Source organism: Erpetoichthys calabaricus, chromosome 5, assembly GCF_900747795.2.
Source record: "Erpetoichthys calabaricus chromosome 5, fErpCal1.3, whole genome shotgun sequence".
In the NCBI taxonomy this organism is placed as follows: domain Eukaryota; kingdom Metazoa; phylum Chordata; class Cladistia; order Polypteriformes; family Polypteridae; genus Erpetoichthys; species Erpetoichthys calabaricus.
In genome coordinates, this window is record NC_041398.2 from 61,909,961 (window position 1) to 61,923,568 (window position 13,608).

Consider the following 13,608-nt stretch of genomic DNA (forward strand, 5'->3'; position numbering starts at 1 on the left):
TACATTTAGCATCACATCTTTTTGATCACCCTTTGTACTAGTATAAATGCTACCTCTGAGCTAACAACATTAATAAGGGGGGTTGGCATAAAACTGTAAAACCAGTTGGGTCCCATTTATAGCAAATTAATAAAATTCTTTGCCTAAAGGCTTTTTAGGATTAACCTCTATGACAGCAACACTCAATAAGATAGGCAGATACAAACTAATCACTTTACATGTCAAACAACAATATAAACTTATAATAATAATACATGTTTACTTAGGAAAGTGTCCTAAATAAAGTATCTACACATTTTTAATTTAAATTAGACTTACTTTCCTAGGACTGTAAAAAATAAAAAATAACCTAAATAATACCTTGACAGGTATAGTAAGGTTTTAAAAGTAACCTATGACTAATCTGAACAGTGAAACTAGAAACCACAGGTTTGAGGTTTGCTTAATTCAGCACGTGACCTTAAGATTCTTATTGTATTTGTCCCTGCTAACGTGCTAGAGTACATGAAGAGTATTTTTGGATGGTGTCCATAATAAATAGCAGTACTTAAAAAATAGATTGTTATATTTGATAATATTTGAACTTAAATGAACCACAGTATATGTATGCTTTTTGTCTTCATAGGATTCCATTTTACTATGAACTTAAAATTGCCTTTGTGGTTTGGCTGCTATCTCCATACACAAAAGGTTCCAGTGTTCTCTACAGGAAGTTTGTTCATCCTACTCTTTCATCTAAAGAAAAGGTAGTTTGCATTGTATTCCCATTCCTTGACCTTTTAGTCTAATGTTACTGATTTGATAGTTTATTTTGTAATTTTCTGTATTGATATATTTTGACCTGTCCTTTGAATTTTTTTTAACTGTTTCTGGTGCATATACTCATTTCTGATGCTGTAAATAGTCACTTTAAATTTTCTATGTTGAAATATATTCAACATCTCGTGTTTTGTTCCAGGAGAATACGGTACTTTTAAAAACATCAAAACTGTACTCATCCTTTACATAAAATGACCATTAAATTTAAGTCCACAAAAACCAAACTCAGAATGAACATGCTGCACCCTTCTTATGTAAAATTCATGTATATAACTGAAATATAAGATTTACATCTAGGGTTAAAGCACACAACTATTTGAAGCCATAAAACAGTAGGTTGATTTCATAACAGTTTGAGTTTTGTAATAATGTCTGTGATGTATGTTTTATGGATTTAAATATTCTCTACAAACGTATTTTAGTGCACTAATTCTATCTAATGGCACTCCATTGTTATATGGACCTTTATAGATTAGTTTTTAAGTAATGACATTACCAAACATAAAATCAGTGAGTACATTGTATGCATAATTAAAAGTGTTACCATTACTTACTGTACATTTAAAGCATCCTGAAGATACAAGCTGCACTTAATTGTCTTAATGAATTTAATGTCTCGTTTTTTGTGTTTTTTAGGAAATAGATGAGTATCTTTCTCAAGCAAAAGACAAAAGCTATGATGCCCTTGTACACTTTGGAAGGAAAGGCCTAAATGTAGCAGCTACAGCAGCTGTAACAGCTGCTGCAAAGGTATACCTACAACCATGTGGCAGTATTCAAATTAGATAAGATTAATTCTTGTGTTAAATTGTCAGCAGAGTAAATTGTTTCATCATAATAATCATACAGATAGGAATTTTGAAAAGTGTAATAAAGATTCAGTGTTTAATCAGGAAAAGAAAAAAAATTTAAACCTTCAGAGCATTGCACATCTACAGTAAGTAATATTTTCTCAGTGTAAAATATTTAATTTTCGGTGTGAACCTGTACTACTTAATTAGCAATATATAAATGAGCCCTTAAACTGTGTTTGAGTTCAGCTTTGTTTCATTAATACTGTATATTATATCGATGCCATACAAAAGCAGTAGTATATTGGCATTATCCAAAGGATAATGGTTTCTTTAGCTTTAAGCAATGCTTAAAACCTTAGTGTTTGACAGTACACAGGATGCTTCTTACATACATATGTTAACAAGCTTGTGTAATAAAACTGGGTCAGTGCTGCCTTTCTTAGCTAGGGAATTTATATAGCTTAGATGCAGCACAGGCTTTCATCATAACATAATAAAATGGCTTCAAACATTAAGTTGATGTAGGCGTTAGACACAGAATACAAAAAGAAGGTCAGATATATGGTTAATGACTGGCTGTTATAAGGGAAGAATCAAGTTATTGTCAGTCAAACAGTCATACTCATTTTTTATGCTGCAGTATCATTTTCATGCACCATCAAAAGAACTGAAAAGATTACAATACAAACTCATGATTAGGATAACATTAATACTGTAGTATCTGTGTCAGCATGACTTTAATCTGAATGCTGCATGGTAGGTGAAATCACATAAAAAAAGTTTCTCTTTTATATTCTATTATTTTTATTTTTAGCATACACACCCTTAATATTTTTTACAGCTTTGTCAAGACACACTGCAGTCCTACTGGCATCATTGCCTACAGCAACATTACCTAGGGATTACAGACTGACTTGCAATTGAGCAGAAAAAGATGTTTGTACATAGTGTGGGCGTTTTGAGCACTCTGAAACAGAAACATTTCAAGGCTTCATAATCCTACATCTTTCTATTTTATATATATGTTATACTATTCTAAGGTGCTGTCTTAAAGTGGCAGTATACTGTAAGTAGTGCAGTCTTATGGCATTCATGTAGAGTTTGATATTTTGCATACCCCTTTGTTGCAACCAGCAGACCTGCAGGATTTCTAATGGAGACACACAGAATTGGGCTTTTTCATACTCTGACTGGCCACCATAATAAGTGCATCTGTCTAATAAAGAGATGTTCCCTATTTTCCCTCAGAATAGCTTGAGTTCCTCACAGGGTGTTAAAAGTGCAGCAAATGTATTTATAATTGCTAAACTCACTGTTAGTTTTTTTCTGGGACAACTCTAGGGCATTTCTATGCATGTGGCATGGAATAGAATACTGATCCTCTGGGCAGACTGGTTCAAGGAATTAAACTTCTTTAGTTTTGAACAGAAGTCTATGTGGGACCTAATGTAGGTCTTCATAATTCTCAAAGGTGTCATTTAAGTTGATCCAGCAGAATACTTTTGATTAGATATGAAATCTTGTATCAGAGAACACCAAAAGAAATTAAGGGGAAGTGTAATTAAAACTGTTTCTAGGAAGCACTTTTTTTTTTTTTACAAAATGTATTATGGAACTGGGTAAATAACTACTGAGTCATGCAGTTGAAGCAGAAACCTTGACAACCTTTACAAAGCATGTAAAATATTGGGATAATAGCTATTAGCTGTATTGTCCCAATATCTTAGTAAATGAGGCTGATGGACTGAATGGTCTCCTCTTGTTTGTCAATCTCATTATGTTCTTATTCAACTGCCATGAAAGCATATACCTAATTATGTTGTAAAAACAGTGTTCAGGTATTGATTATACCACCACCAGCAGAATGGATCCATGTACTCATTTTGGGCTTCACATGTTTGGTCAGGAACCAGAATTCATTACACCAGGCAATTTTTTTCCAGTCCTTCAATGAGTAATGTTTGCATTCCGTACTTAGTACAAAAGTATCTTCTTGTTTTTTTTTGGTCTTTAGTTGCCCTATCCCATTTTTGTGGCATTGTTCAACAAGCTGCACATTCTGATATGTTGTACTGTGTTTTCAGTTAACTGATAAGAGACCTTCTGTTAGTCTGTTTAAATAATGTGAATCTGCCATTTTTACCAACAAGCTGTCTTTAGTGACAGGACTAATGTTAGCTAGATGTTTTAAAGTGATAGCCCCCTCTCAATATTCCAATGATATTTCTGTGTGAAAACTTGCCTGATGCACTTGTGCTGGTTTATCTGGCACCTACCATCATGTGGCCTCCTAAGTTTTCTATTCTTTTTTCAAGTTGTGCATTAATGGTGCATTGCTGCCTGCTTACCACTGTAAAAGACATTCTCTGACTGAGTAGTTAATTATACTGGAAGAGCAGGACTGCCTAATAAACTGACCGCTTGGTGTATATCGTTATTTTATAAACATGTTATACCTGAGTCTTGCAGACCTGATGTAGTAAATAGAATTGCAACTGAGGAAAAGCGTATGAGGGCAAAAGTAAATGGAACACCAAGGTCAGAAAAAGAAGGAAATGTAAACCTACTAGAGAAAAAAGGTAACAGCAGCAAAAAAAATGTTTTGGAGCCTTAAAATGTGAAAAGGGAAGCTCAGTGCTTCATTACATTGAAAGCTCAGAGGTGTGACCTAAATAAAAAAAAAATGTTTTTGAATTGCGCAGTCTATAGTCTTATAGTCTTCTAAATGATGTTAACAAAGCGATATTAATCTAATTTGTGATTTCCAGAAAATCGCAGTGAGAGTTAAGAGTGTTCCAAATAGTTTGTAAAGTCTAAGAAGTGTGAATGATTGGCATGGTAGTGCTGTGTTTAGTTACTTCATATTCACTCGGTAGTCATATAACATTCTCCCCATATATGTGTGATTTATTAGTTCATAAATACTACCAGGTAATTCAGTTTTTCATTAGACATGTTTTTGATGTGTGTCTGAGTGTGCCCTTCAATGAACTAGCACCCCTTGCAAAGCTGATTCTTTGCCTTTGTAGATGATGGAGTGAGAGCTTTCAGCTTTTGGAATCCTATGCTTGGATTAACCTTCAGAAATTAACATGAAAATATTTCAGGAAATAAGTAACTGGTTCTTCTGTAGTTTTTTTTCATCCTAAATGCTAATCAAGACAATTTAATATAACAAATTTGTCATCTTTTAATTTTTTTCCATCAAATCACCTTTTTGTTCACCAGGTTTCTCACCTTCTTGATATGATCAAGTGCTGGGAAGCTTTGGAAGAGAAGGTAACAAGACTGTGTCCTAGCTCTAACTTATTGGCTAGTTTTGCTGTTTCTACAAAGCTTTGATTTGCAAATCAGCAATGTTTCAGAGTAAAGCCCTTTCTGTTTTTAAAAACCAAAGTCCTTAAGTGGTCACAAATGTCAGGATGGCATCTGTTTGCATTTGTTTTAAAAAGTAGTTTTTTTTGGATCCATAAATGCTTTTGATATTATCAGACTTATTTAACCTGAGCAGCACCCAAAACTGACATATTTCTTTTGGTGTTTATTAATTTTGTACAATGTCTGGGATGGCGGTTTTGCTTACAATGGAGCACCAGTTTGGACAGTTTTAAACAGAAGTAAACGTCTCAGTGACAAACATATTGCGTTCTGTCCATCAATACACATTCTCTGGTATGCAAAATTATTTTTGTATGTTGTGCCTTTCATCTCATCATCAAGGACAGCCCACCACAGTGTCACATAAAATAAGCTCAAATGCAGTGTGCAAAGAGTACAAGCTGTTTATTAAGCAGCAAAGGGTCAGTTTATGAAAAAAAATATGTACAGGAAATAATGAAGTAGCCTTGGAGCATCCCTACTTAAACTGCAGGAGGCTCCAGCCAGTTTCAAATACTTTTCTCACAAAATTTGAATTGAACGTTTTTGATTCATTGAAGGTAAAAATGTGTCAATCCCATACAGGTGAACAGTTGACCTGACATCTAATTTGCATCAAAAACTGTTTCTTTGAGACTATATCCCCATTAAATGCCCAGCACTGATCCTGCTTTGACAGTGTCAGTTCCAAGACAGTCTTGAGTGCTATTAAAAGTGACCCTGGCACCTCTCTGTCATCAATAATTATATGGACAAGGGCTCAACTCTAGCAGTTTAATTTACATGAAAGCCCCACTTTCTAGCAGGGAATGAAACCTACTTCAGGACATGCAGTAAATCATTGCCTTAGTTGGACAGAATTATGTTTGTTGTTAATTACATTTGGCTTTATCTGATGTCTTAGTCCCATGGTTGTAGGTTTTATTCCAGCCAATTTCACAATTAGTGCCTCATTCTTATTTGATGTCATTGATTAATTTTCTGGACTACAGACATTTCTAAGAATGATTTGTGTTCTTTGTCTCTGCCTTAAATGCTTTAAATTCTTTGTAATGTGCCTTCTTCTGCAGACTTTTCTCCCTTAATTTTATCCAAATGCTGATGAATAGCAATGAGCAGTTGCAGACAAAGGTGCAAACAACATTGGATACTAAATAAGAGCAATTACTTTACTGCCATTTCCAATTGTCTGCTCACTAAGAAATCTTTGCTATAAATGAGTAGACAAGTGAATAGAACACTGAAGTAAAATTGCTACAATTTAGCTTTCAATGATGTCAACATTCATATATTCATAAAGGAGCAAACTCTGAAGAAGAAGGTGACTTGAAAAGAAAATTGCAAAGGAACTATAAGCATTTCAAGTTTTCACAAAAGTACAAGTTTTTTAGAATTTTTTGAATAAGAGTACAAAAACAGGACAGCACACTCAACAAAGAGATCAGTTAAAAATATGAGTGACTGTTTATAAAACTGGTTTAAATAAAACCTCTCAGCTACATGGGTCCCCAGGTCTGAACTTTGGAACCACTAGTTCTATCATTATTGAAACCAGGTTGATATACTAGTGATTTCCAATGATGAGGGTGAAGGAGTAATACTAACAACCGAATGATTTTAATTTTGGTTGGTCATGCTGAAATTGTGTGGTGTGAGTAAACACTCTCTTTGGTGATGGACTGTTAGCTGCCTAATGTTGTTGTTGGGACAGGCTTAGGATATATTTCATTGTTGAAAAAATTGGTTAAAATAAACATAATAGGAGAGTGCCAGAAATATGTTTAAAAAAACAAATAAAAACATCAGTGCCCTCTGTTGACCCTAAGGAAAAATTGCATACCTGAACTGGGCTTGGAGTACTGCTGCCATTTTAGCACTCCTTGATGTGGGCCCATGCAACCCCTTGCCCACTTTTTCAGTTGCTCCTTCATATTCTATGGGAAACTCCTGCCCATTTCACCATCCACCATTTCTTTTCCTGGTTTTGAATTAGATTGTGTGATCTAATGGCAAAGATACGGTATTTTAAACTTTAAAGTGGATGATTGATTCAGTACTACTGACACAGTATGTGTCCTTGTACAAGTCACTTAATTTTTTAGGTAAAGAAATATTGAAATATTTGCACTATTCATTCATTTTAGCTAAGATACTTTGTATAAGGCAGTAGCTAATTCTTGTACTGTATATGTAAAAATATGCAAACTGTGTACATATGACTATTTCAAAAAGCAATTATGCAGTTAACAACATTACAGTAAATAATGAACCCAAAGTACAGCATGGATAAAAACTCTATAGCAAAAAGACAGAGGTCAGTCAACCTGTAAGGAAGAGATAAAATCAGAAAATGTAAGTATATCACTTGTAATAAAACAGTGAGATGGTGCTACACCCTTAATTGTGTGTTTCACCTGAATGCTTTATTTTCTCTTACTTTTGATCTGAACATAATTTTGGATTAAATATATGCTAAATTTAAATGTAAAATGCCTCAAATGGGCTTTTACTAATTTTATGTTGTTTCTAAACTTGTATTACATTGTTAAATACACAAAGAAATAAAAATTCTGGAAGGGTGCTGCCAGGTTTAATTTTCTACATTTCAATGAAATTGTATTTATTCTGTGGAAGTAATTGCAGTTTAGAGAAATACTGTTTTGCATTGTGCTTTTGTGTTGAAGCTTTCATTATTTGCTGTTGTGATTTTTTTCCTTGTATTGTGCATGACAGCCAGCATCATGGAGTCAGTCTGTGTTTATGTGAAAGGCAAAAATGTGGCCAGGTTGTCCCCAAATTGATTTCTTCAATAATGCTGTGAAAACTACTAAAGAGACTAGAAGTCATATGACACCAGAGCCTGACAAAGTCATATTGTACATGCAGATAAGACATTGCTGCAGAATTGAGAATGTCTTGGACAGCATGATAGTTCTATCTAAGGAGGACCAGTCTGCCTTGAGTTGGCAGTTAATTAGAAGAGAAGTAACCTGTCAAGAGTGTAGTCATATATAGTCCAGGGTTCATAGTGCTTTAACTGGGTATTTGGTACAGTAAAGAAATAGCTTCACAATTCATGGGCATTTTTTGTGGAGTACCCAAAACTACCATTATTATTGGCCATTTAAAATATAAGTTTCCAAAAATCAAGTCTTTGTCTCTTCAAGTTTTTATGTTCTATGAAAGCAGTTCCCACCAAGTCTACCAGTAGCCTCTGTCTCTATATCTGCTCTATAAAACCTAGTTTAATGTCATGGCCAGGGTAATTAATGCCCCTTGGTTTAATACATTGTGGAGCAAACCAGTAAAATATATTAAAGAAAACTAGTCTTTAGTACTATGTGGGAATTGCTGAGCTGCATTATATGTCGTACCTTTAAGGCTGTAAATGTGTGTTTTTTGTTTTTGCTGTTATTTGTTGTTTTTTTAAATTTCAGTTGGTATTTTGTGGCATTTACTTTATGGAGTGAAATGCACTTTAGTCCTGTTGCATGTTGTATTTGCACCTTGCATCTAAGAATGTGTTAATATTCATGGCACGCACATCTTTTTCTCCTAAATCTTCAGCTGAGCCCTGTACATACTGTATGAGATCTCTTGAGCTGTGTGTTATTTTGAAAAGCAAATAGTTTAACAAAAGTGTCAGAAGTCAATCTGAAGTTAAAAAGGATGAGAGAAACAAAATGACACAGATCAGTGCTATTACAGTCTGTGGTATCTATCTGTCTATCTATCTATAGAAAACAGAATGTCTGTCTGTCTTGTATGTTCTGTATACAGTTCTACACCCTTTGAATGATCTGAACCAAATTTTGCATAGTTTCTCTCTAGGACCATACAAATAAGGTAGACTATTTTGGAACCCAAAAATTTGACCCTGGGGGACTCAGTGTTTTTTTTTTTTTCCTGTGTGCTGCAGTTTGCACACAGGTGCCACCTTCTGGCTTAGAGGATGTAAAACATCTGAACATACTGAAGCCTGACTGCCAGACAATATGTCCAAAGCTTACCCGGGCAACACAGTGTGCTGCTTGTGTCAATTTTAATAATAAAAGCAGTACTGTTTGCTTTTACAGCAGGGTGTCAGGTGAGGCTTGGTCAAGAGTAGAAGTGCAGCACAACACAAAAGAGAATCAAATGGCTGTTGTTTAACTGAAAATGCTTTGTTGGCATTATCTTCATAATTAAAGCACTACAAAATGTCCTCCTTGAACTAAGAGGACAACTCAGACATGACAGCATTTATGGTTACAACCCAGCAAGTAGTTACTGCAATTTTGTAATCCATTTCAACCCGGAAAGGTCAGCTTCTTGAAACACAGCATGCTGCTTCTATCTACTATAATATTAAAAGTAGTATCTTGTGCTTTTGCAGGGGGGGTGTTGGGTGAGGCTTGATCAAGAGTGGAAGTGCAGCGCAACACAAAGTAAAATGAAAGGGTTGTTATTTAACTTCTGCTTTGTTGCCTTTTCTTCATAATTTGAGCACTATGAAGTCCACCTTGAAGTAAGAGGATGATTCAGTTTAATGCTTACAGTACAAACCAGCAAAGAGTTACTGCAATTCCAGAATCCAATCAGACTCAAATGGAACAAATTATTGACTCATAAGAGCATAGAAACATTGATAAAGAAGCAGTTTGGACAATGAATGGGACAGCTAGCAATAACAACAGGGTCACAATTTAAAAAACACATAAACCTTTTATTTCTTTCCTTAACCCATTCTGCATATATACCCGGGCAATGCCAAGTACTTCGACTAGTATTTAAATAATGCAAAGTGACTGGCTTAGTCACACAACCACTCACTCGTCAACAAAGCACTATTTCCTATTTAGTTAAAATGCTGAAATTTGGCAGGATGGTACAGCAAGGTCAGTTAAGTATCCGTTAAGAAAGGGCATTTCAATGTATTTCAATATTTTATGTTAAAGTCCCCCCCACACAATAGAAATACTAAATTCCTTAAAGTCTCAAAAATGTCTTGACTGATTTGATTGAAATTTGGTGACATTGTCTGGAAAAAAAGAATTAGCTGACACGTGTTTTTCTAATTTGTCAATAAATTTTTTAATTGTCGACATTTATTAACCTTATTCTAACTTAAATGCTTAGCCTTGTGCTGAGAGTGTGCTTTATGCAATTGAAAGACACAGCATAAGTGATTGATGGATCACGCAAGTAGCACTAGTAACCAATAGGGTGGACAGATGACTAAATACAGAGTGGTGTCCAGGACAGGAAAAAAGACATCTGATCATGTTGTAAAATGGAAAGAGAAAGTTTGACCAAGTTTAAGGAAGATGCAAAACTCAGTGGTTAGTAAGTGCAGCTTTTTGCTGTTGACTACTGCCGCTGTTAGATGCATACTGGATGTCATCTTGATTATCCGTTCCATTGATCTCCTGATATGGAGCGAGCGGGCCTCTATGAAGTGTCGAACACCGTGAAGCATTCTCACATGAGCAATGAGCAGGGACTGGGGTGTGTCGAGCACCACAAAGCACTAACACATACAGGTGCTGGTCATAAAATTAGAATATCATGACAAAGTTGATTTATTTCAGTAATTCCATTCAAAAAGTGAAACTTGTATATTAGATTCATTCATTACACACAGACTGATGTTTAATCAAATGTTTATTTCTTTTAATTTTGATGATTATAACTGACAACTAATGAAAGTCCCAAATTCAGTATCTCAGAAAATTAGAGTATTGTGAAAAGGTTCAATATTGAAGACACCTGGTGCCACACTCTAATCGGCTAATTAACTCAAAACACCTGCAAAAGCCTTTAAATGGTCTCTCAGTCTAGTTCTGTAGGCTACACAATCATGGGGAAGACTGCTGACTTGACAGTTGTCCAAAAGATGACCATTGACACCTTGCACAAGGAGGGCAAGACACAAAAGGTCATTGCTAAAGAGGCTGGCTATTCACAGAGCTCTGTGTCCAAGCACATTAATAGAGAGGCGAAGGGAAGGACAAGATGTGGTAAAAAAAGTGTACAAGCAATAGGGATAACCGCACCCTGGAGAGGATTGTGAAACAAAACCCATTCAAAAATGTGGGGGAGATTCACAAAGAGTGGACTGCAGCTGGAGTCAGTGCTTCAAGAACTACCACGCACAGACGTATGCAAGACATGGGTTTCAGCTGTCGCATTCCTTGTGTCAAGCCACTCTTGAACAAGAGACAGCGTCAGAAGCGTCTCGCCTTTGGACTGCTGCTGAGTGGTCCAAAGTTATGTTCTCTGATGAAAGTAAATTTTGCATTTCCTTTGGAAATCAAGGTCCCAGAGTCTGGAGGAAGAGAGGAGAGGCACAGAATCCACGTTGCATGAGGTCCAGTGTAAAGTTTCCACAGTCAGTGATGGTTTGGGGTGCCATGTCATCTGCTTGTGTTGGTCCATTGTGTTTTCTGAGGTCCAAGGTCAACGCAGCCGTCTACCAGTAAGTTTTAGAGCACTTCATGCTTCTTGCTGCTGACGAACTTTATGGAGATGCAGATTTCATTTTCCAACAGGACCTGACACCTGCACACAGTGCCAAAGCTACCAGTACCTGGTTTAAGGACCATGGTATCCCTGTTCTTGATTGGCCAGCAAACTCACCTGACCTTAACCCCATAGAAAATCTATGGGGTATTGTGAAGAGGAAGATGCAATACGCCAGACCCAACAATTCAGAAGAGCTGAAGGCCACTATCAGAGCAACATGGGCTCTCATAACACCTGAGCAGTGCCACAGACTGATCGACTCCATGCCACGCCGCATTGCTGCAGTAATCCAGGCCAAAGGAGCCCCAACTAAATATTGAGTGCTGTACATGCTCATACTTTTCATGTTCATACCTTTCAGTTGGCCAACATTTCTAAAAATCCTTTTTTTGCATTGGTCTTTATTGATATTCTAATTTTCCGAGATACTGAATTTGGGACTTTCATTAGTTGTCAGTTATAATCATCAACATTAAAAGAAATAAACATTTGAAATACATCAGTCTGTGTGTAATGAATGAATCTAATATACAAATTTCACTTTTTGAATGGAATTACTGAAATAAATCAACTTTGTCATGATATTCTAATTTTATGACCAGCACCTGTAAGTGATGAGCATTTGGGGTTTTGGGAGTTGACCCATGAAGTTTTTACAGCTGTGGGTGCATTACAAAATGCTGAATGGAATGAAAACAGTTGTGTGGCTCTTTTAAACTGCTGCGCAGTAGGGGGACTGAGCAGCCTGATAAAAGCTCTTTAGCAGTTCAAAAGTGCTGTGAGGCACCCAGAAAAAAGGTGCCGGAGCCACACCATAGATGGAACATAGCTGATTACCGGTAACAATTTAAAAAAATGTACTTTTCTGTAAAATGGTGTTTTGCAATAACCATAAACAAAAGCCAAGACACTAAGAAAACCAGAAAAAAGCAGGAGTTGATCTAATGCAGAATGTTTTACTCTGGAACAATTGTGTATAGCATGTTCAAGAGCAAGCAGCTCCAGTAACCTAATAATGTTATTATTATTACTTATTATTTGACTGATGCCTTTATCCAAGGCGGCTTATATCAGCTCAGGTACAATTAGCTACATTTCTTTTGTTTTTGAGTTGGAGCACAGGTAACTGACTTGCTTATGGTCACACAGTGTCAGTAGTATGATTAAGTCCTAGGTCCAAAGTCTGAACCAATAGAACACACTGCTTGCCAGTAGTATTAACCCTTCTTAAGAAAATCTACAAATACTTCATTCAGAAAACCACTTAGTTATGCAGTACTTTTGATATACTCAATTAACCAACGGCACTATAACACAGTTAGTCTAACAATATATGTTATACACAATGTTTCACGTTATAACAGTCATGGGTCACCAACATATCTTTGGAGTGAAGCACACACATACACACACACACACACACACACAAAACATAACTAATTAAGCCCAAACTATGAGGTGACATTTGGGACATAAATCATTCTTTAACTGTGCATTCTCTGTATTGAAATATTTTTACTGTATGCTAAAATGCATACCTTTATATACTGAAATGCATATAGTGAATAATGAAACGCATGCACTGTATGCACATACATATAGTGTGTGCTTTGTACTGAAATGCACTATATTGTGAAACCGTTACATTGTGCACTGAAACACTTATAGTATATACTGAGGTCAAAAGTGAAACATGGTGACTCCATATTGGAATGTACATCATTCATATTGAATGCAATCAGAGTGTAATTAAATTTAACATATGCGATTTTGAAGAATTTATTGGTTGGTTCCTACCTTCCCCCTCTATTGTGCTGGTACAGATTAAATTGAATTTAGTGAATTTAGATTAAGCAGTTTTGAGAAAGGAACAGAATGGGAAAAATTAATAATAATTTATTTAATGGAATCTATCCATCCATCCATCCATTTTCCAACCCGCTATAGTCCTAACTACAGGGTCACGGGGGTCTGCTGGAGCCAATCCCAGCCAACACAGGGCACAAGGCAGGAACCAATCCCGGGCAGGGTGCCAACCCACCGCAGTAATGGAATCTATCTGTAAAATAATCATAAACTGATTATTCTGTGTTAAGTGAAGAGCCAATGCATA

At 35.9% G+C, this 13,608-nt stretch overlaps 1 protein-coding gene across 3 annotated transcripts in view; it reads left to right on the forward strand.

The window, feature by feature from the left end:
- Positions 1 to 13,608, forward strand: part of reep1 (receptor accessory protein 1) — a 119,651-nt gene that overhangs the window by 67,374 nt on the left and 38,669 nt on the right. For all 3 annotated transcript variants that reach the window (XM_028801572.2, XM_051928048.1, XM_028801573.2), the window contains exons 4-5: positions 626 to 746; positions 1,456 to 1,569. In XM_028801572.2, the coding sequence (XP_028657405.1) occupies positions 626 to 746; positions 1,456 to 1,569 (235 nt within the window). The remainder of the gene's footprint in view (positions 1 to 625; positions 747 to 1,455; positions 1,570 to 13,608) is intronic.